General features: G+C 41.8%; 7 protein-coding genes and 10 non-coding genes across 18 annotated transcripts; 10 read left to right on the forward strand and 7 right to left on the reverse strand.

Moving 5' to 3' along the window:
- The first annotated feature begins 408 nt into the window (after nucleotides 1-408).
- On the forward strand, nucleotides 409-932 carry LOC6552222 (neuropeptide-like protein 28). Its single transcript, XM_001979707.3, has 2 exons — nucleotides 409-437; nucleotides 509-932. The coding sequence occupies exons 1-2, from the start codon at nucleotides 432-434 to the stop codon at nucleotides 818-820; spliced, it is 318 nt and encodes a 105-aa protein (XP_001979743.2). The 5' UTR covers nucleotides 409-431; the 3' UTR covers nucleotides 821-932.
- A 282-nt stretch (nucleotides 933-1214) lies between these two features.
- On the forward strand, nucleotides 1215-2615 carry LOC6552221 (glycine-rich cell wall structural protein). Its single transcript, XM_001979706.3, has 2 exons — nucleotides 1215-1546; nucleotides 1895-2615. Exons 1-2 carry the CDS (start codon nucleotides 1535-1537, stop codon nucleotides 2318-2320), a joined length of 438 nt encoding a protein of 145 aa, XP_001979742.1. The 5' UTR covers nucleotides 1215-1534; the 3' UTR covers nucleotides 2321-2615.
- Nucleotides 2616-3517: 902 nt separating this feature from the next.
- Trnav-cac lies at nucleotides 3518-3590 on the forward strand. The gene has a single exon. It is a non-coding gene; the product is annotated as a tRNA-Val (tRNA).
- Nucleotides 3591-3860: 270 nt separating this feature from the next.
- Nucleotides 3861-3932, reverse strand: Trnap-ugg. Its single transcript has one exon. It is a non-coding gene; the product is annotated as a tRNA-Pro (tRNA).
- A 127-nt stretch (nucleotides 3933-4059) lies between these two features.
- Nucleotides 4060-4628, reverse strand: LOC6552218 (protein FAM98B). Of its 2 annotated transcripts, none has more exons than XM_001979705.3 (3): nucleotides 4596-4628; nucleotides 4186-4540; nucleotides 4060-4128 (listed from the first exon to the last, which is right to left on the reverse strand). In XM_001979705.3, exons 1-3 carry the CDS (start codon nucleotides 4608-4610, stop codon nucleotides 4103-4105), a joined length of 396 nt encoding a protein of 131 aa, XP_001979741.2. In that variant the 5' UTR covers nucleotides 4611-4628; the 3' UTR covers nucleotides 4060-4102. The 2 variants fall into 2 exon arrangements, with proteins under 2 accessions (XP_001979741.2, XP_026831620.1); XM_026975819.1 differs by having other exon boundaries at nucleotides 4103-4149; nucleotides 4207-4540; nucleotides 4596-4610.
- Nucleotides 4629-4925: 297 nt separating this feature from the next.
- Nucleotides 4926-5503, forward strand: LOC6552217 (acanthoscurrin-1). Its single transcript, XM_001979704.3, has 2 exons — nucleotides 4926-4987; nucleotides 5053-5503. The coding sequence occupies exons 1-2, from the start codon at nucleotides 4967-4969 to the stop codon at nucleotides 5425-5427; spliced, it is 396 nt and encodes a 131-aa protein (XP_001979740.1). The 5' UTR covers nucleotides 4926-4966; the 3' UTR covers nucleotides 5428-5503.
- Nucleotides 5504-5553: 50 nt separating this feature from the next.
- Nucleotides 5554-5626, forward strand: Trnaa-agc. The gene has a single exon. It is a non-coding gene; the product is annotated as a tRNA-Ala (tRNA).
- A 165-nt stretch (nucleotides 5627-5791) lies between these two features.
- Nucleotides 5792-5863, forward strand: Trnap-ugg. The gene has a single exon. It is a non-coding gene; the product is annotated as a tRNA-Pro (tRNA).
- A 125-nt stretch (nucleotides 5864-5988) lies between these two features.
- Trnaa-agc lies at nucleotides 5989-6061 on the reverse strand. Its single transcript has one exon. It is a non-coding gene; the product is annotated as a tRNA-Ala (tRNA).
- Nucleotides 6062-7315: 1254 nt separating this feature from the next.
- Nucleotides 7316-7906, reverse strand: LOC6552197 (protein enabled). Its single transcript, XM_001979703.3, has one exon. The coding sequence runs from the start codon at nucleotides 7904-7906 to the stop codon at nucleotides 7316-7318; it is 591 nt and encodes a 196-aa protein (XP_001979739.3).
- Nucleotides 7907-8353: 447 nt separating this feature from the next.
- Trnaa-agc lies at nucleotides 8354-8426 on the forward strand. Its single transcript has one exon. It is a non-coding gene; the product is annotated as a tRNA-Ala (tRNA).
- A 2004-nt stretch (nucleotides 8427-10430) lies between these two features.
- Nucleotides 10431-10504, reverse strand: Trnat-agu. Its single transcript has one exon. It is a non-coding gene; the product is annotated as a tRNA-Thr (tRNA).
- Nucleotides 10505-10679: 175 nt separating this feature from the next.
- On the reverse strand, nucleotides 10680-10753 carry Trnat-agu. Its single transcript has one exon. It is a non-coding gene; the product is annotated as a tRNA-Thr (tRNA).
- Nucleotides 10754-11188: 435 nt separating this feature from the next.
- Nucleotides 11189-11906, forward strand: LOC6552193 (attacin-A). The gene is made up of 2 exons (XM_001979702.3): nucleotides 11189-11418; nucleotides 11522-11906. Exons 1-2 carry the CDS (start codon nucleotides 11258-11260, stop codon nucleotides 11904-11906), a joined length of 546 nt encoding a protein of 181 aa, XP_001979738.1. The 5' UTR covers nucleotides 11189-11257.
- Nucleotides 11907-13052: 1146 nt separating this feature from the next.
- Nucleotides 13053-14995, forward strand: LOC6552192. The gene is made up of 5 exons (XM_001979701.2): nucleotides 13053-13278; nucleotides 13542-13895; nucleotides 14064-14241; nucleotides 14295-14491; nucleotides 14550-14995. Exons 1-5 carry the CDS (start codon nucleotides 13071-13073, stop codon nucleotides 14993-14995), a joined length of 1383 nt encoding a protein of 460 aa, XP_001979737.1. The 5' UTR covers nucleotides 13053-13070.
- Nucleotides 14996-15078: 83 nt separating this feature from the next.
- Trnav-aac lies at nucleotides 15079-15151 on the reverse strand. Its single transcript has one exon. It is a non-coding gene; the product is annotated as a tRNA-Val (tRNA).
- Nucleotides 15152-17688: 2537 nt separating this feature from the next.
- On the forward strand, nucleotides 17689-17760 carry Trnap-ugg. The gene has a single exon. It is a non-coding gene; the product is annotated as a tRNA-Pro (tRNA).
- The last annotated feature ends 3134 nt before the right edge of the window (nucleotides 17761-20894 follow it).

Raw genomic sequence — 20894 nt, forward strand, 5'->3', positions numbered from 1 at the left:
CGATGACAGCGTGGATAAGGTTTATACTTTTGTTTAGTTAGCAAGTACACATTGATTTCGCAAATGTTCTATGAACTTCAGTGACGATCTCAGGAAAATAGACGATGAAATAGCAGCCCAGCAAGAAAACATTTATTTATGGATTTGTTATTCAAATTCAAATACTATTACTATTACATTTATACGTAATTTTAGTTATTTTTCACCAAAGGAATTTAGTCTGTTGCGCTTGACTGAGGGTAATGACCCACAATAAGTATTTCAATATTCAAAATTGTCTAAGTGGTTCTGTACTAATGATTATAGTCTCGCATTTGTTCTGTAATTATGATAAATCTCATTACTGTAATTACTGCGAACTTTACTTCCGTTTTTCGACGACTATAAGAATGGCAAATTTTAATCAGTTGCCATTGAGTTTTTTGCCAGCCATGAAGGTGGGAGTACAATAAAGTGGTAGCTGCTCGGACTAAATCGTTAATCTGAAATCTTTTGAAAAACTTTTCAGTACCTCTCCTTGTCTTTCCTGTTGTGCTGCCTGGTGGCCGGAGCTTTGAGTGCTCCCCAGTTTGGATATGGATTCGCACCATATGGAGGATACGGAGGATACGGAGGATATGGAGGAAGTTCTGCCTCAGCCAGTGCCGCAGCGAGCAGCAGTGCGGGAGGATATCAAGGATTCGGATACCCAGGATACGGAGGATATGGAGGATTTGGCGGAGGGTACGGTGGAGGCTATCAGCAGCAATACAATCAGTTCAGCAACTACAACAACTACGGATCTTCTGGCTATTACGGCGGTTACCCATTCGGCAGATGAGTTGGGAAAAAACTAGTCGTAGCTGCTGGAAATTTCTGTCCCTGTTTTGTTTGATTTCTTTATTTGGCTTTTAACGTGATGGAGGTCAATAAAACGAAAATACCCAAAGTGATTCACCCAAGTGTGCATTAATTTTACTATTTGCTTGTTTTCTATCACATTTAATTTAAATGCTGATCATATAAGATACTTCTGGGATTTGTATCTAATTCTTTTTGGCTTCTAAGCTAGCAAAATTTATGTCACGTTTCCCATTGACATTCATATGTTTTCAGCTCATTTATTTTTACATTTCTTTTCTCATGCCCAACTTTACTCTTGTTGCTCTCAAAAAACCTGAAATTTTCAGGGGCAAATCGCATGCATAAGGCAAATATAAACCATAGCCTGAAGTTCACGTCGGTGACAACAACAAAAGCCCGGACAAACAAGACCTCTTCAACGGCTGATTGCATAAGGGCGATTCGAATCGCTCAGAAAAAGAAAAAGCATCTGCGAGATAAAAACGCGTTGACTGACGCGCAGCCGCTTCAATTGATCACGCGTCGTTGTCCAAGTCCAAGCCAAAATACAAGCTTATTCATCGGCCCACGCAGTTGAACTTGAAGTTTTTACAACAAGATATAATCGTTTTAAAACATAAGAAGACCTGTGTTGTTTCCATAACAGATTTAATCAATTAAAGTTGCGATTAAGCCACTTTAAAAAGACAAAATGCAAATAATTGTAAGTGATGGATTGTGATGGATTTGAATTATAGAAGAAACATGTGCTGTTAGGGAGTGATTATAAATAAAAAAGAAAAAAACAAAATAATAAACACTGGCTCTTACTTACATTTAATTTTGTCGAGTAAAACTGTAAAAAAGTTTTAATATTTCATTTCTAAAACTCTAAAATTGAATTGATATAAAATATCCACGAATATTAGTGTTGTGAATTAATTTAGTAGTAGAAAATAAAGTTATTGCATTAAAAAATTATTACCGAGTAAAAATAATATTTAGTAATATATAGTCATATATATTATTTTGACATCTGATTTAGTTTTTATTTTCATTATTCAAATTGCAGCCTACACCTTTACTACTTTTCCTGGGGATTTGTTTTCTCGCCATCCTTGATGGAACTTCTGGAGGAAAAATCAAGCTACTAGCCTTCAAAGGACCTCATGCCGGCTTTGTGGGCCTCAAGGTTCGCACTCCCAAGCTGCTGGGCCTAAAAAGCGGATTGGTGGGTGGGGCAGCTGGATTTGGACTCGGCGCGGCTGTGGGCGCTAAGTTGGGCGCTGGATTAGCAGGATTGAGTAGCCATGGTGGAGGTCTTGGAGGAGGATATGGTGGAGGATACGGCGGAGGATACGGCGGAGGTTACGGCGGAGGATTCGGCGGAGGATATGGCGGAGGATACGGCGGAAGCAGCGGATACGAACATCATGAGTACCATGAAAGCCACCACAGTGGAGGATCCAGTTACGGTGGTGGAGGCGGCCTGTGGTAAAAATAGGGGTAGACTAATGTTATTAGTGATTATTCATGTCCTTGCCATCAGAATCAAACATTAATGTTATTTAGATATAATTCATTTGTCCATTTACGTAAGTAATAAAAATGTAGTTACAAACCGATTGGAAAAGTAATATACTGTTGCATTCCGTGTATTCACAACAATCGGATGTTGGATGTACACGTATATTGAATGTCAAATTTAAATGTACGATGAGGCTTCACCTAGCGGTGAGTGCTTTAACATATTTAAATGCACTGGAAAATAACTCCGTCAAAAAGAAAACGAAGATAAGCTGTTTATTCTTTTTTAGTTTAGACAGTTCAGTTACAATAGTTTTTAAGTTTTAACGTATCATAAGAACATACAAATTATAAGTTCTTTTGAAATTACTTCTCAAAGCGTTGTTAGCCTTTCCCTAACATTTTAGTAAAATGTCTAATAGAATAATGTCGAAACCTTTTCAAAGAAACTTTTGTGTACATTTTACATTTTTGTGCCATTTAACGAAAGTTTTTGAAGACTACCACCAATCGTTAAATAGGTGGCGCCACCGATTATTATATTTTGGATCATTGAACGTAATAGTGAATTTTTATATTGATTTTTAGATATAAAGTAGCCATTTGCAACCAAATAAAGTCATGTCCGTCTGACTGTCTGAAATATGTAACTATAACATTTTGATCATGATTATAAAACGTTCTAATTCGGTATACACAACAGTTTTTTGATAATAAATAATTAATCACAACTTAGTCTATTATAATTAATGGACTTAGTCAACTTATAATTATAAATTGTTCAGTAGTTTAACATGTTTAAAATAGGACACCTATAGAAAAGTTTAAAAATTAGTTGAAAATATTAAAAACTAATTCAAAGTTTCTTTGTATCTGATTGTAACGTATTTTACAGCAAGTGTATAAAAACTTCGGCATTCAATATCCTGCTTTCTTTCTTGTTCAAGGCAATTAATCTAATAAATCTAAGCTGCTCCTACGGGAAGAATAGAGTTAAGTTAAACGGTTGTTGAAAAATGTTGTTCACCAATTGTTCTTTAAAAGTTAATAAAATTTAAAAATAATCAAATATTTTCCTATGAAACTAAAGTCCTGCGCGTTAGTCCTTTTTGTGTTGTGTGAACACAATAACATATATTGTGTTGGTTTATGCCTAATACTTTATGATGTTTTCGTAGTGTAGTGGTTATCACGTGTGCTTCACACGCACAAGGTCCCCGGTTCGAACCCGGGCGAAAACAGGACGACTATTATTTTATAATTTCTTACATTTTGTAACGATAATATTAGGGTTGAAAACGCTACCATAAATAAAACATAAAATCCTTAAGTAATAATTTGAAAACTGGAGACAAAGCTATAAAAAGTTTTTTATGTACATATTTTGATAAATAAATACATAAACCATTTATTTTCTATAGTTTAAATATATTTTTTCTTTAATTTTTCTGAAAATTTTCACAAAAAAATTATTAAATGTGGTTGAACGGAACGACAAAAGTAATACAGCTGGGCTCAACCGGGATTTGAACCCGGGACCTCTCGCACCCAAAGCGAGAATCATACCCCTAGACCATTGAGCCTCATGCAAGAATCGCCGCTGCTTGCAAGTTTCGATCTATGTAGAGCAAAGCATTTTCTTGAATACAATTCGAGGTGAATGGAAATATACCATCTGCCCCAAAGACAAACATAAATAATTTCTTTGATGTAACAATCTTAAATATTTGTTTAATAAACATATAACAAATTCCTATCGCCTTCTAAAGATGCCACCGCCTAAGCCGCCATAACCACCGCCTAAGCCGCCTAAGCCGCCTAAGCCGCCTAAGCCGCCTAAGCCGCCATAGCCACCGCCAAATGAACTGGCAGAGCTAAATGAGGAGGCAGAGGCAAAGTTCTGATAGCCTCCGAAACCGCCGCCATAACCTCCGCCAAATCCACCTAGACCTAGACCGCCCTTCCATCCGTGTTTGATGGGAATAGCTACTGGTTGCGGGACTGGGACTGGAATTGGTTGAGGAACAGCCACTGGAACAGGAACAGGCTGGGCCACTGGGATCGGTTGGGCAACTGGATATGGGACAAAATTGTTGTAGACAGGGGCGTAACCTCCTCCGAATTTTCCACCAAAACCATGTGAGTGTGCAAGCCCCAAGCAAAGCAGCAGGGCCAGACCGAAAATCGTTATCTGCGAAAGGGAAATCGATTCATCTAGAGTACAGGTATAGAAGTTACACACTAACCTTGTTTTGCCTCATGTTCTCTATTGGATCTAAGTGTTGCCCAGTTTGGAACCGCCGTATTTATAGCAATGTCCAGCACTTCCTGAACTTCCTTTTCTTGCATAGTTCAAAGAACTTGCAAAAACTTGATCCATAACCAGTTTATCGGAGCTATCAATTTTAATTGTGCCAAAACTTAGTCGCAGCAACTAACAGCGAAGTATAAGAAACCGTGTGAAAAGCATTGAAGTCGGTTAAGTTTAGATGAGTTGAAGGTCGTATTTTGGTCGTGTTCCGGAGTAATGTGGGCGTACGTTTTTAAGAACATTGCTATAAAAACTGAAACAATCGGTGGCTAAGCAAGTCAGTCACATTTACGACGAACTAGAAACATGGTCAAAATTAGCTGTTCGGTGAGTAGTGGCTTATTATACAGAAGATCATATGATTTCTAAAGGATTGTTTTCCCCTTTATTAGCTGGTGGTGCTCCTTTCGCTTTGCGCTTGTTCATACGCTCAATATGAATATCCACAGCAGCGACCTTCGCCGGGAACTGGAGCTCAGCCTACTGGTGGGCAAGTAGACAATCGCATCCTTGGCAATCTCCTCGGTGGAGGAGGCGGTGGCGGTGGAGGACTCTTCGGCAATTTGTTGGGCGGCCTTTTCGGTGGCAACCGTCCGCAGCCCCAGCCCTACCCAGTGCCAGTTCCGGCATATGGGGGCGGTTTCGGCGGTGGATACCCACTTGGAGGAGGCGGCTATACGGGCGGTCTGCCTGGCGGTTATCCTGGTGGCTTTGGCGGAGGCTTCGGTGGCGGCTACGGCAATCCATACGGTGGATATTATGGCTAAGACCACTATTTGTGGAGGTCCAAACGTATTATTTGATTTATAAGTTGTTGACATTGAGTATTAAATTTAATTCATGAAAAAAACACAAATCGGCCATGTATTATTTTGGCTGAGCCCTTAGCACAAGGGGATGTAGCTCAGATGGTAGAGCGCTCGCTTAGCATGTGAGAGGTACGGGGATCGATGCCCCGCATCTCCAACTGATATTTTATTTTTTCCCAATCAAATGTTTATTTTCCCATTTTTTTAAATAAAGTGGATTTGTTCGTTTTTTTTGCAACCGTATATTTGTTATCGCAATATTCTCACGCGTTTGCCAAGCGATATAAGGTAAAATATGTTGTTAGGAGCCCTGCGGACAAGCGGCTCAATGGTCTAGGGGTATGATTCTCGCTTTGGGTGCGAGAGGTCCCGGGTTCAAATCCCGGTTGAGCCCGTCGAAACTTTTTGGATTTTTATATATAATATTTTTTTTAATTAATTACATTTTTAATTTTTCTTCAGCCAAAAAATTATTTAAATAAAATGTATAATTGATAAGGAAAAAAAAATAAGACCAACTGGAGATGCGGGGCATCGATCCCCGTACCTCTCACATGCTAAGCGAGCGCTCTACCATCTGAGCTACATCCCCGATGCGACTGAGTGCGTTTAAATACCTAAATACGCAGCGTTGCTGTTCAAATTCATTTCTTTTGCACAATTCATTTGGTGATTGCTTGGTTGTGATTTCTGAATTCAGCTTTGAGTGCTTGAAAATAGATAGGAATTGAGCCATGCGGACTCTTTGAAATAAACTTATGCATTTCATTTCCGTTTCCGGTCAGTGAAAGTTGTTTGAAAGAAAGCACAAACACCTGTCAATTGAGTCTGGAAGGACAACTCCCACTTGCTTTTTCCTGCTGTCCAAGAACAAACATAAATAAACTCCAGGACAAATGCATATGAAGAAGGAGAGAATTGGACAGGAGTCAACCAACGCCTCAATATGTGGAAAAGTAGATTCCGGTGGTCAGATCCCTTCACTATCTGCACTTTCACACTTCTGTTTATTCAACTGTCGCATGGTTGTTTGCTTCTGCCACGCCCTTGGGCATGGGCAAGCTCTATTATTATTTTCGCAAGTTATATAAAAATAATAACAGGAACGGACACGGAGCTGACCAGGCCAATGGATGGCCATCCATTATGCTGCCGGGCATTTATTTGCCAAACAATTGAATCTCTCCCCAGCTCCTTGGGCAGCTTGCAACCACTTCATCAGCCATCCTCGTCTGCAGCTATCTTATGGTTTATGATGGAATCAAAACAAATGCCGGAGCATCGTAACTCAGCTTGGCTCGTCCGGAACCTCGAGCTCATCCTTCAGCTGGTGAGGATGATGATGATGAGTTTGTTTATGCAGATTGCTTGTGGAGTTTTTCCTTTGGCGTTAATGGATAAATGGACGTGTGAGTGTGTGCGTGGGTAACCCTTTTTGAGGATTTTTCCGGGGAGCTGCGCCACTTTGGCAATCTAGTTGGTAATGTAAACAAAATGATTTTAATTGCACAGATGAACGGTTTTCATTTAAATTTATTGATACCAAACAATGAAACATTTCATTTTAAGGCATTTATAATTAAATAGTGAATTTAGTTTGCACCCTTTTTATAGTTCAATATTAACATTATTAAACAATGAAATCATTAACTTTGTAGGATATTAAAGTTTTCATGTCTGAGTAAAGCAATTGGTTGTGTTTTTCGGATTCGAGAACTTATTTTATCTCTTTTCACTTAAACTTTTTTTTGCACACACATTTCAATTAAAATTGTATTGTTTTCTTTTACTTTGTCTGCTCTGTTTACTTGGGCGAGCGCTTCCTCCGGCTACTTGTTATTCCCATTCATCCCAGCTGAGGTAAGGGTATTGGAAACGGTCCTGGCCGTTGTCCAGGTCCGGCTCCTGGTCCAGAATATCCACCTGCGTTGGCCGTTACCGTACCAACGGATGAGGGCGGTGGCATACCAGGTGCCGGTGGAGGGAAGGGCGGAGCTGGTCTCATTGGCGATGTCCCACTGAGATACCCATATCCCATGGGACTTCCAGCCGATGCAGAATTTTGATCACTCTGATAGATATAGACATTGCTGTTCCCCTGAGCCTGCTGCTGATTCAGAGGCATGCTGTAAAATCCTGCGGGTGTAGCGTAGTAACCTGGTTGAGGACCAATAGCCACCGGATTGCAGCCATATGCGGGACAATTGTAATAGCCGGATATGGGATAAGCGGGACCGGCGAAAACGGGATCCGGATTATGATAGGCCATCCACCGGTTACGCCAGCGCCGAAACAAGGTGCCCAGAAAGAAAAACGATCGTCCATCGATGGGTTCTGGTTTTGAATGATCCGTGTCCTCATCCAAATCCATTTCGGTTTTCTGAGATCCATTGCTATTGACCAGGATCAGCAAAAATACAATCTGGAGCACTGACATTTTTCCAACTGCATCTACTGAAATCTCTGAGCGAACTACTTGCGTCGGATCGGATCCAAACTCCAAATCATGGAGTCCCATGAAGACAGGCTGCCTAATGGGCCTTGTAATGAATATTCAAGTGCTGTAACTTCGTCAGAGCGAACAAACCGTGAAATTTTATTAATACAAAAGCTTTCAAGGCTGCCCTAGTTACCCAGGAAAGTCTGTGCAAGTACTTAGATGCACTTCTTTCTTAAATTAAACAGATGTCAGTAATTGAAAGAAAATAATTTAAAACGATTTCTTATGTTATAACCTAAAAATGATAACATTTATATAAAAACCCAAAATAAATGTAGATAAAATAAGAACTAAAGAAAATAACACATAAGTAAATGAATACTAAAACGCTATACCACTAATCGTTCATAGGTACGCCCCAAAAAAGATAGCGCCGCTCACATCGGGGATGTAGCTCAGATGGTAGAGCGCTCGCTTAGCATGTGAGAGGTACGGGGATCGATGCCCCGCATCTCCAGAAGGATTTTTTTTTATTTGGTGAAATAATTAGCAGCTAATGTATGTTAAAAAACATTTTAAGAAATGTAAATAAAGTATACAAAATATTTTTAGATTGCTGTTGCAGTGATTTTTTACATTTTATGCTTTCCCACGTAAATACCCGCAAGCCGCACGTACGAGCAATCTTTCATTATTAAATGTTAAGAAAAACTTGAAGTTTTTGACTTTTGCTGCTTGATTTTATTTTGCCGCTTTACAAGCTTTTTGTGTAGGGCAACAAAAACGTTTTGAGTTATGAGTTCTGCGTGCCAGGTGTGCTAACATTTTTGGCTCTTGCAGATAATGCGACCAATAAACACCCTGTAGTTCTGTGCTGCTCTGGAGTCACTACTCATTGAATCATTGAATGTGGAAAAGCACAGCAACTTGTGAACCATGCATACCCAACTTTTAACAGGAGGCCTGCGAATAAAGTGTGCAAAAAACAGGTGACAACAATCAGTAAGAGGTAAAAAAGGAGGTGGCGCACGTTCGTGTCTGGAAAAACAAAAACAAAAACAAGAACCACCAAAGGCTGTGAAAATTCACGCGCCCGTGAAAATTTCGCACGTTTTTACGGACCATGAACTTCTTACACCCCGACCAGATATCGTTCCCAAATTTGAGTTATGGCTGCATAGATTAGCTGGCAACTATTTGATTTCTCCAACCCGAAACTCATTTAATTAAAAAAATACGCAAAGTCAACAGAAAAACTACAAACGAAATTAGAGTCTAGGGAAACTTTCCACAAACTTTGTTGCCATCAAAACAATAAAAACCACAATCCTCGGCCGGGCTTCGCCTTTGTTATCGAAGCTCGAAACGGACAATGGAGTGTCCTTTTTTACGACAATGCCAAATCCGGCGGAACCACATAAATTATGTTAATGCCTCAGCTATGTACACGCCCACTGTGTGCGACTTCGCCCGGACTGACCGTCCAGGATAATCAGAAAAATACACAGCACACATAGTCCTGGGCGAGGGACATTTGCTTAGTGGTTTTGTGCGATAGTTTCTGGGCTGTCCTGTCCATTGAGAAAATTGCTGACAATTGCTGAAAATCTTGGTTGACGATGAGGCTTGGATCAGCTTCTTTTGGGGTGGGCGTCATAGCGTTAGGCGAATGATATATGTTTGAACACATGTCGTTGGGGGCCAGAGAGTGAGCTTATACGGTCTGGACAAATATTAGAGGGGTATTTCAGTGGAGATGGGCAAACTTTGAGATCATCAAAAGGGAATCGTTCACCTAACTTTTGTATCCGATAAGTGAAGTCCTGCCGCAGACACCCAGATATTAATTCTCGGGGGGAAATTAGAAGAGGACATTGCTGTATCCGATTTACAAGCAAAAAGGACGCTGTAAATGAAATTTATAAATATAATATAGCATTGTTCGGCTTGTCAGAAGTTTGTTTTCCCTCCATTGTTACATAATTATATGCCCCGGAGTTATCGGTGGGCTTGAGTGCGCTTGTGTATAAAAAAGCAAGATAAGCCAGAGGCGAGTGCATGCAAATAAATTGAAACAAATAAGCTGGCTGCTGACTGCCGGCTAATTGCAGGGAGTCCCCTTTATCCCCAAAGGCGGGTGAAATTGAAAAGCCGTTCGTTCCATTTGCAAGGCAAATACGCGAGGCCCCGGATCTCCGGTCCTTTTTTTTCACCTTGCGGTGGACAACATCGCAACATGCTGTCGAACATTTCCGCCGGACGGTTTCCGTTATGCAACGCCACTGCAAGGACAACAACAGGTGGATGTCGAGAAGGATGTGCGCGGTGGTGGTGATTCTGAGTGCGTGGCCACTGTTTACGCCGACCAAACTTTTTGTCAGCTGTCATCGGGGCAGACGTGCAAAAGAAAAACCAGAGCTTCCCCTTTATTCTGATTCCAAAAGACTGACAGCTGCAACGTACTGCGCTGAATACCCCGTAGGAAAAAAATAACCACCCACAACACAGTTTGTGTTTGAGAAGGCCCCGGCGAGATTCGAACTCACGATCTCCTGTTTACTAGACAGGCGCTTTAACCAACTAAGCCACGGCGCCACTTGCACTTAGCCCGAAAATTTGGAAACTTCACTTGTGTGCTGCTGAAGGTATCATAGATCATTAAAAATAAGTTCAAGGTCACGTATTGATTTTGAAATGTACTCTACAGATAAAATACTTAATTAAAAATATATCAAAAAATGTAAAAAATAGTGACACAAACTCTTTGTGTAGGCCCCGGCGAGATTCGAACTCACGATCTCCTGTTTACTAGACAGGCGCTTTAACCAACTAAGCCACGGCGCCATGCGATATTCGGCTGAGCAATTTCACATAATTGCCTCGCCCAATTTCAATTTAAATTTAGGTAGTGTAAGAGGCCTTAATTAAATGCTCTTCAAATAGAAGATCTTAAAGGGCAATTCAGTAAAGTCCACGTGTCTCAATAAAACATAATTTATGTGAACTACTTTTCGTGTTTTTTGAATAGGAAGAACCATACCAAAATGATTAGGTTGTTTTTTATCTTCCGATGCTTCCAGAGTACGATACGTGTACAAGCATTTGGGAGTCCCGCTGAGATTATTCACAATATCTAAAGGGGAAAAACAAATGCATATAGCTGTGTATTATAGAATGATTAACAGACAAGAGAAAAGTGACGGGTAGTCACCCAAGATGCGTTTGGGTACTTTTGCGACCAAAGAAATCAGGCTATAAAAGCGACCGTCGGGCATATGCAGTCACTCAAACAACGATATATCGTCCAAGCAGCAAGACGAAATCCAGGAATCAAATCCAGGAATTCAAATGGAGTGCCAAGCTACAGGAAACCCAAAAACCGGAGCGGCAACCGCCCAGTGCGGAGTGAGGGCGGGTGATGATCTTGCCAGTGCTCGGGCCGGAGTATTTGCCTCCACTCCAGGCGCTGGTGGTCCGGTCACCAAAGGGGTTTATGGAGCGGTCAACGCGTAAGTGCACTTTATGCCCAGAACAAAGGGCCATAGGAATTGTTAATTCTTAAAGTAGAGTAGATATGAAAATGATGTAATTTTTCTTCTCCTCATCCCACAGCAATGGCCATTCTCTCTCGCTGCAACATGGCCACATCGAGGGCATGGGCAGCTCTACCACTGCCGCAGCACAAGCCAATCTCTTCCAGACCAACAACGGCGCGCTGAATGCAACTGCCTTCCACAGTCATAGCCGAGCACACGATCAGTTTGGTGGTGGACTCAATTTGCAAACGGGAGCGGGTCACCAGGCGGCAGTGGGGGTCACTAGGGTGCCGCAGTTCGGCATGACCGCCGTACAGGCTTCTGGCACTGCTAATCTATATACCTCTCCAAGTGGAAACCTCAACCTCAATGCCACCGGAAGTGCCAATCATCACTTGAGGGGACCGATGCGGGGCAAGTCCGATTTCGGCACCGGAGTTAACTTGCGATATAACTTTTGATTATTTAACGTGTTACTATTCTGTACTTGCATATTAGTCAAGAAATCTTAAATCTCGATGCTCAAATACGGCATCTTATTAAAATCGTTTCTACTTGGTAACACGCAAAATCATTCAACTGCTCCACCCCTGTCAATGTGCCCATCGATTTGCCATTTTTCATTGAGCGAAATTTACACAATAACCGAACCACTTGGGGAAATCCTTTGGGGTTCGAGAACCCATCTACAGACAAACGTAGAAACGTAGACCATGAGAAACAAATTTTTGACTAGTCAGCTTTTTGGCCAATATGTGCAAGCACCGCAACCGTTAAGTGCCATAAAAATAATTCAAAATAAATTGCTTTACATAAAAATTTGGTTTTGGCAGAGCAGCGCGCCGCCCAACTGTTTTATAAGGTGTATAATTTGGCCATAATAATGCGCATCATGGCAGCATCCATCGCGGGGTTGGTTATTAATTCTCGGTCGACGCGTCGTCGAGGCCGAGACATAAATAACGCGTTTTATGCGTGAATATACTTTGCATTTTTCGCAGACACGGCGGAGTCCTAGTTAAGCCGTAAAAATTACACCAGCCAGTCAAGAACGCCACCCTGACTTTGACTTCCTCGCAGGACCAAGGCAAGTCATGTCAGCTGGCCTAATCCCCAGGTAGATATCCGCCTTGATTGGCCGCAATGAAAGATGCCAAGTCAATACTTTTGATACTCCCGAGGGTCCTGTGGGTCTTGTGGGGCTTTTGGGCGGCGGTGAGTGTTGAGTGGGATAAACGCTGACTTGTAATGTCATGTAATTAGGGTCATAATCGGCTTGCCACTTGAGGTTTATCTCGCAGCCCAAAACGACTTTGTTATGCAAATCTTTCTGTTGGAGAGCAAAGATATTTTAGGAAAATAGGAAAACTCAAATTGGCCAGACTTTAATGGTGATGGCTTTTGTGTAAGCTGATTATTTAATTTTCACTTGGTTTTATTTGATGCTAAGTATTTCAAGTTTAAAAACAAAGTATTACTCATAATCGTATTCACCAACGCAACCTTTTGTAATAGTTGAATATCAACAATTCGTTGACAACCGTTTCCTGGCAGCCAGAAAGCCGAAGTAATAAACTATATCAGTGTGTGGAGTTTGCATACTTTGAGGAACCACATTTGTTAAAATGGATTTCACTCACTGTGAGTTCCCCAGCACCGTTTCCATTGACACCTTCAAGGCCTATTTCAATCTCACCGATGTCAAGTTGCCCAAAGTCGGCGATAAATCAGTGGACACCATCCAGATCCCCAGCGAAGACCAGGAGGACCAGGCCAATCAAGCGAAAAGTCTGCGACATCTTGTACTCGATGCCATCGTCGAGAATTGGAGTGGTGAGCATTTGACTACAAACCTGACAAGAAACCTCCGAAATTGGCAATTGGATTTTTGAAGCTCTAAAAAGCAATAGCTTTAAGATTGGTTTTTTATAAATGCATGGATGTGTTTGATTTCGCGAGTTTTTTTATGATTTTTATATTTCCTAAAAGCTAGTGCTCAGATATGCTAGCACTAGATACTCAGCTAGATACTCAGTAAGTAGCCAGTCTGACAGTCCTTGCCGAGCTGATAAGATCCAGACATTGCTCATCCGCAGAGTTGCCGCTGTACCGGCAGCTGGGTCGTCGCGAGGACCGCAACTACCTCCTCAGCCACCTGGACACGCAGCTGCCGCTGCAGCTGCTCAGCGCCCACATCCGCGAGGACTTCTTCTGGCAGCGCTGCTACGGGCAGCGCTGGAGGAGCGCCCCACTGCAGGCGCGGGGCAGGGAGCGGCCCTGGATCAACATCTACATGGAGCGACATGTGCAGGAGTTTATTGAAAACATGCCGACGGGCGACTATGAGCAGGAGGGCAACGTGCAGGTCGTCCTGGACATCTGTGCGGCGTACATAAATCAGTTGGAGATAAGTTTCCTTCAGCCCGCACCGCCCACGACCGATGCGAATGGTGAGTCACGAATGGGAAATACCCTGGCATTACTTAGGAGTAGGGTGCTATTTGGTTCCTTGGCACTTACACTTCGAGCGTTAAGCATTGACTTGTATTCACTCATTTCGGAGTATTTATCAAATATACGAGGGTATGAAAACTTCGATATCTCCGACTCATCTACAGATCACATTCCGCTTGATTACCTGCTGAGCAATCTGCCGGATTTACGCCAACTGCGACTGAGTTACAGCACCAAGACGGTGGGTTGCAATTACCAAATGGGCTGCAACCAACTGACTGTCAGGGATATTCTACACTTGACCAAGGGACTCAGTCAGTGCCACGAGTTGCGGAAGTTCTGGTGAGGAGCGGCTTCTCCACAAGAGTTCCTCCTGCAATTCTTTTGAGTTTCAGCCTGCACAACACTAAGTTGATGCCATATCAGTTACGATTCCTGGCGCACAGCTTGGATAAGGGATGTCACCATCTGACCGAGATGTCTCTGCTGCACTGTGCAGTGGGCGATGCGGGAATACGCTGCTTCTTGGAGACGTGCGGCAAGGAGTCCTTCGGCACTCTCACTGTCCTGGACTTGACCAACAATAAGATCAGTAGGTGTATAAATAATTTGCGCTTCATTTCTTACTCAGTGAAATATTTCTCCTCCAGCTGAGGAAGGGGCTTACATTCTTAGTCGCACCCTGCGGCAAGTTCCACTCCAGAAACTGGTGCTTCGGTTAAATCCCATCCAAAGTGACGGAGCTGCCGCCATCTTCAACACCCTTCAGGTCATGCCCATCAAGGAGTTGGACCTGGGAACTTGTGGTATTACAGAAACGATTACCAAACTGTTCATGATGCTGATTTGCCAACACACAACCCTGCTGGAAATAGATCTGTCCAATAATTCCTTGGGAGAGGACTTTGGCAAGCACTTGATCAAGATAATTAGCTGCAACAAGGTTCTTGAGAGGTTGGACCTTCGAAACACAGGTCTATCGCTGGATATGCGCAGGAAATTTCAAGACTTCCTGATTAAAAATGTGGATCGCAAGAAGCACGAGGCCTTGAAGCAGAAGCAACGTGATAAGTTTAAGGCCATGATGCAGCTATAAATGCGAAGTATATATATTATTAATAAATAAGTATTATAAGTAAAATTTTGATCAAATAAAAATATACAAAAAGAAATTCCAACTGTTTCCGCCCGGGATTGAACCGGGGGCCTTCCGCGTGTTAGGCGGATGTGATAACCACTACACCACGGAAACCCAGATGGCGAACTCTTTCCTTCTAGACAATTTAAGATAAGGTACTGAATTATATCAGTTATAATAAGAGCACAAAGTTTTAAAAGTAATTAGAGGAAACAATTTAAAAAGTGTACTTTTGTATGGTGGCTTGCATCTAGCCTTCTCTCCTCCCGAAGGTATTGCAACAACCTAAGCAGCAAACCGTGAAGCCACCTACCTCGGAGCTTTCAAGCCAACTTTCATTAACCCTCGACCTTGTTGACTTAAGCCAACAAAAACAATGGTAACCCCATCAAGATTGCCAAGGACCCAACTCTCTGAACCCATCTGTCCTCTTCTAATGGCCTGGCCAGCAGCCACGACAAGAACAACAACCAACTAAGTGGAAACACTTGAAAATGAGTTGGAAAAAAGGTTAAAAGTTGTTGGGAAAATAAATAAAAAGGAAATTCAGTTTGATGCTATTTTAGTGGGTGTTGTTGTTATTTGGCTTGCTCTTGTTTTTGCGAGCTAGTTTGTTGTTTGTTCGGCTGCTCTTATTGGCACGCAAAGTGTAAAAATTGCTCGTGCTTTTGTTAATGGCATTTTAAGTGCGTTTGGGTTACGGATTCAAAGGTGTGAAAAGGGGTTAAGGCTTTATACAAAAATTTGCCATTAATTAGATTACTTCCCAAATGCTTTGAGGTCAAAGGGGAGACATAAAAATTGTGGTTAAAAATAAACCTTTCTATTTTCCAACATATCCAATCTTATTTCAGGCTGCACCTTTGTTTTCAATTTTCGGGCTTGCTTATGCTGTTGTTGCTATTTTTCAATTAAAACCGAATTGTATTTTTGTCTCGTGAAACTTTTTACTTATTTTGTGCTTATTCTTTTTCTCATTTTGTTTATTTAGGACCTTGTTTTGTTTATCTGCGCAAGTAAAAAACAACACAGAAGAGGAATTCAGACTGTGCGGCAGGATACATCCATCTACCATACATATATGATAATTGCGTTTTAAAGTTTGATATGTGGATAAAGTTTTTTGCTAAAATGTCCAGGCCACCACAGTCGCCTGAGTTTCGCCAGCATATTTAGCAGCTCATAAATCTTCAATGGATTCAGTCGTGTGATTTATAACGAGCCAAGAACTTGAGCCAGCCAAACAATAAAAAGTCTCTTGGAAGAAAATAGGTTGTGGGTTACAAAACGAAGTGGGACTTGAAATAAAAAAAGTTTCAAAAAACATCTGGATTTGAATTTGAGACACTTTAAAATCAATATAAGCTAATGTATAGTGCGCACCTTTAAAATTGATTTAAATTTGGTTAAAGCACTTTACCAAGAAATCCTTTATTTAGTTAATCTTAAATCACCATGAAAATATATCGGTCTTCCCCAAATATCCAATTTAAATCTTATTTTTTCTTTCCTTTCTAATCCCTTAAATTGGCTCCTGCCAACATCAATTAGTTTTTCGCCTAATTGTCATATTTTTCTTCTCGGTTTTAGCCCTCTGTCCAGTTAATTGCATTTGGTGTGGGCGCCGGGTGTGGCTATTTGTACCATAGCATGCCCCGAAAACTTTAGACAGCTATCATCATTATTTATGATATTCCTTTCCATTTTTTCTCTATTTTTCGTGTTTGCCCCATGGCAAGGGGTTAAATGTACCAAATGGGCATGCAAAACTTTTCAAATTAAATTAAAAGCATGCCGAAAGCGCCGGAGACAAAACAAATTTTGATGAGTCAGCTGCCGTGCTACGAGAAATAATAAGAGCCAACTGCAGTGCTTAAAAGTCAATAAATCAGCGATCCAGTGATGAGGGTAAGTTGCCGTACAATCGCTTCTTCAACTCTAATTAAATAAAAATAAAATGGGTATCTTATGAAAGAAAAAAACAACTGGAGATGCGGGGCATCGATCCCCGTTCCTCTCACATGCTAAGCGAGCGCTCTACCATCTGAGCTACATCCCCTCGATGATTTCCGGCGTTTTCGAGGGCTTCAAGAGAAAACCTGGTCAATTAAATAGTTTTATGGTGCTTAACCCTTTGAGTGCTAAAATAGTTAAATTGATTCAAAATGGTTAATTTTAGGTTAAACTGTTTTGATAAGAGGCTTAGTGCTAAGAAAGCCTAAAAGGCTTACATTTCTAGAATATATTTATTACCATTATATTCAACGATTCAAGAATATTTAAGTGAGTTTATATTTATAGATACTTTTGAATTTAATTTGTCAAGTCTAACAACTTAAAAGTGGTCCATGCCAGAAGAGACAATGATTATGTTATATTCCAATACTACCAAAAATTGGCTGCGGTAGAAATGGTTCAGGCCTTGTTTAGGTTTCCAAAACTGTTTGAATGGGTTAATTATTATCGAATCAAATTATGCATGGCATGCAGCTCATGTGAAGGGAACCAGTGGAACTGGTTGACCCCGATATCATTGCCATGAATTCACTTAATATGCATGTCGGAAATGTATCTTTAGGTGTGCAGAGGCAGGCATAAATTCCTCATCACATTAAGCTTAAAAAGCCAAAAATTTAACCCGTTATCATGGCGGCTCAATGGTCTAGGGGTATGATTCTCGCTTTGGGTGCGAGAGGTCCCGGGTTCAAATCCCGGTTGAGCCCAGTTTAAAATTTTTGCTCTCTTTTTCCTCCCAAACGGATACTAAGGAGAAAATATAGGCCGTGATGGTGGGGGAGTAGGAGTAAACAATAATCATTTTATACATGCTGTGACAATGTGACTTTATTGCCAATACAATAGATAAAAATTCAATTCAGGATTGTTTCACCCCAGCCGACATCGGAGCCTGACGTTTTTATGATTATTTCACTCCTTTATATGTGTTTTCTGTTTGGTTTACTGGATGACAAATTTGCATATCCCTCGGGTCTGGTGTGTTTGTTGTCCCCGCATATGACAGTCCTGGGAATTGCCCGATACCAAGTCGCAATCTCAATGCCAATCGCATGATGTGCGAATTGCCACAAGGACTCTCGTCCTTCGGAAGCTCGTTGCTTTTGCCATTCTCCAAACAATAAAGAATAATCTCCTCGGGCTCTGGAGTCTTGTAGCAGAAGTTTGCCTAAGCATTCGAATGTGCCACGTTTTATTGCTTGTAATTTGCATGCAAGTTGGCATTGACTAAGTTTTTTCTTTTATCGCCGACTTTAAGACGCTCAAATGGAGCGTGCAGCTATGGATGAATTGCTGCAAGGAGTTGAGGAATGCTAAGTACACAGTTCGGTCGGCAGGGATGATTCAACCTAGGCGGTTCAACATAATAAATGCATTGTTTTATTTTACCAACCGAACTATAATTACTTGTTTCATACATATGTATATCTCTGTGATCGGAATGAAAATACTCCGCTTTATTTAAGCCTTCATTTTTGTTCTTGAAAGACCTTCTCCTTAGACCCATTCAGTGATTTCTGTGGACGGTCCCTTTTCCTTTTACTGGTAACCTGACTTGCTGTCACTGCGTATTAATCAGCAAACCTTTTCGCCTTAACCATTTGGCCGGACAATATTTGCCAATCAATTGCCACAAACACAAATTGTCCATTTTCCTGTGGCCCGTCGCCCGTCGCCGGAGCGGAAGGAATTTTAAAATTCAAATATAAAATAAAATGCCCAATTGAAAGCGGCTACAATGAGCTCGGCTCCGTTGACAGTGGCAGTCAGTCAGTGTCCGCAGTTTCCACGATTTCACACCCACAATGGAGCCCCAAGATGATGATGGTAGCAGATGGTAGACGGACGGGGGGAATTTTGTATATCGGAAGACCGCAGCAAATAATATTGAAAATCCGTAGACAATTGTGTGCACACCGAGGGAGACAAAATGCCGGAATGCCGGAATGGCGGTCGAAACCCGCACTTGAGGTCGCTGACTAAATGGGCAAATGAAAACGAAAATGAAAATGAAAATCAACTGAGTTGGAATGAAGAGAGGTTCGGTTTTATTCCGACTGGGTCTTTATTAAAAAACTTTCACCCACACCACGGGCATAAAAATGCCAATTAAATGCAAGAATCTGTCCAGCTTTGGTTTCGAATTTTTCCCATGAAATCCTAGACGTAGAACCCACCCACAGATTTGCACTCATTAGCACAAATCATTGCTGAAGCATGCTGGCGCATATATCATGGCCTAAAATGAAAAAAAGTGGCCCCAAATATATGCAGGCCTCACAAATTATGAGCATTATCATCAGGAATCAGGACTCGGTGGTCAGGGCACTGAAGTCGGCCAAAACCGTAATCCACTGTGGAAATGTACAAATGATTTGCCAGCAAATTGCAACAGCTTTGGTCCTCGGCCTGGTCATTCCTGCTAAGTGGACAAATCTACCACAAATACGAAAATCACCCTCATTATGGCCAAGAGCGTAAAATTCCTTTTTTTCCCGCCCATCTTTTTTGTGTGTGTTTTGCTATCGCAATGTCGACAAGACCACTGGCCATGTTAAGAGACAACAGTGGACTCCAGTCCCTGGCTACTCCTACTCCTACTCCTCAATCCCGAATCCCAATCCTCCCGGCAACCAAACAAAAAGGCGACAATGTTCACGAGTCGAGGCAATGGAACTGGACCGCTGTCAGCGGGACTGACACTAAAGTGGTTTAGGGCGATAAGATGCCCGTGGCTAGCTGACTGCTCCCGACTCCTGCTGCTCAATCTTCTGCCACTGGATCCCCATTTCCCTGGCTGTCTGCGTGTCTGGACGCTGCTCCATATGCCCAGTTTGAAGAGAATGGACGGGGAGTTGGCCACCAGGATGGATGTGCTAATAGAAAGGTGTTTGAGCAGACGAGTTCAAATATTCTGTTTTGCATACAAAGAGTACTTATTCCTGAAGTGATACCTTTCACGGAATAGCAGCCATTATCTCAATATAATATATATAAAATGTTTCCAAGCTCCATGTAAGGAAACGCATGTTTTCAAAGTACTGCCACTCGAAAACACAGAAACTCATTTCGAAGAACTCCTCGCACGCACTTCCTATCCACAACCCCGAAGTTTTCCCACTTAATGACAACTGTAAATTACTTATTGGGAAAACTGCTTGGGCAAGCAGAAATCAATCGATTTCCCTTAGTAGCTATCCTAAAACCCAATTGCTAGACCGGCTCAATCCGCTTCCTACTCCTCCATCCAAGTCCCCGAAATCGAGAAATCCGAACAGAAATTATATGCAAGGCATTGTGGCCAGGACTTTCGTGGCCCTTTGCGTTTTTCCATTTATTACAACTAAGTAGACACAACAACACGAGGTGGACAAGTGGGTGGGGTGGGTGTCTTAAGGACTCGGATTGGGATTCGCACTCGGATTTGGTCTATCTGCTCCTCCTGGCCTTTTTATTTGGCTCTTCTTCGGGTAGTTTCTGCGGCTAAATGGTTTGAGCGATAAATAATGTCCGTTTGTACTTTTAAACGACTTCCTTTCATTTGTTTTTTTTCCTCCCTCCTCCGAGACGCCGACTACTGTTGTTCAAATTGTTTCAACGCCAATACATAATAGCTGCCACGCCCCCCGTACCGCGCCCACGCCCAGGCAGGATGGGCAGGAAAACAAGCCGTCAAAGATAGCAATCTTCGATTTCACTTCGGTTTTTCTTTTTGGTTTCGATTTTTTACAGGGGTTTCATTTACTACTTGTTCTTGCTGTTGCGGCTGTGCGATTGATGTTGGTCTGGATAAGGCCGTATAAAACGAAAATGCGACAGGACTCGCCTTACAGTGATGACT

This window comes from Drosophila erecta, unplaced genomic scaffold (genome assembly GCF_003286155.1).
Source record: "Drosophila erecta strain 14021-0224.00,06,07 unplaced genomic scaffold, DereRS2 tig00000000-arrow-pilon, whole genome shotgun sequence".
Taxonomy (NCBI): Eukaryota; Metazoa; Arthropoda; class Insecta; order Diptera; family Drosophilidae; genus Drosophila; species Drosophila erecta.

Bases quoted from the DNA above. Each gene is read 5' to 3' on its own strand.
- LOC6552218 (XM_001979705.3), bottom strand. The intron at 4,129-4,185 runs GCGGCTTAGGCG...ATGGCGGCTTAG, and splicing joins CGGTGGCTATGGCGGCTTAG to GCGGTGGCATCTTTAGAAGG.
- LOC6552193 (XM_001979702.3), top strand. From the start codon at position 11,258: ATGGAGTGCCAAGCTACAGGAAACCCAAAAACCGGAGCGGCAACCGCC. The intron at 11,419-11,521 runs GTAAGTGCACTT...CTCATCCCACAG, and splicing joins GTTTATGGAGCGGTCAACGC to CAATGGCCATTCTCTCTCGC.
- LOC6552197 (XM_001979703.3), bottom strand. From the start codon at position 7,906: ATGTCAGTGCTCCAGATTGTATTTTTGCTGATCCTGGTCAATAGCAAT.
- LOC6552217 (XM_001979704.3), top strand. From the start codon at position 4,967: ATGGTCAAAATTAGCTGTTCG. The intron at 4,988-5,052 runs GTGAGTAGTGGC...CCCCTTTATTAG, and splicing joins TGGTCAAAATTAGCTGTTCG to CTGGTGGTGCTCCTTTCGCT.
- LOC6552192 (XM_001979701.2), top strand. From the start codon at position 13,071: ATGGATTTCACTCACTGTGAGTTCCCCAGCACCGTTTCCATTGACACC. The intron at 14,242-14,294 runs GTGAGGAGCGGC...TTTGAGTTTCAG, and splicing joins CACGAGTTGCGGAAGTTCTG to CCTGCACAACACTAAGTTGA. The intron at 14,492-14,549 runs GTAGGTGTATAA...TTTCTCCTCCAG, and splicing joins CTTGACCAACAATAAGATCA to CTGAGGAAGGGGCTTACATT.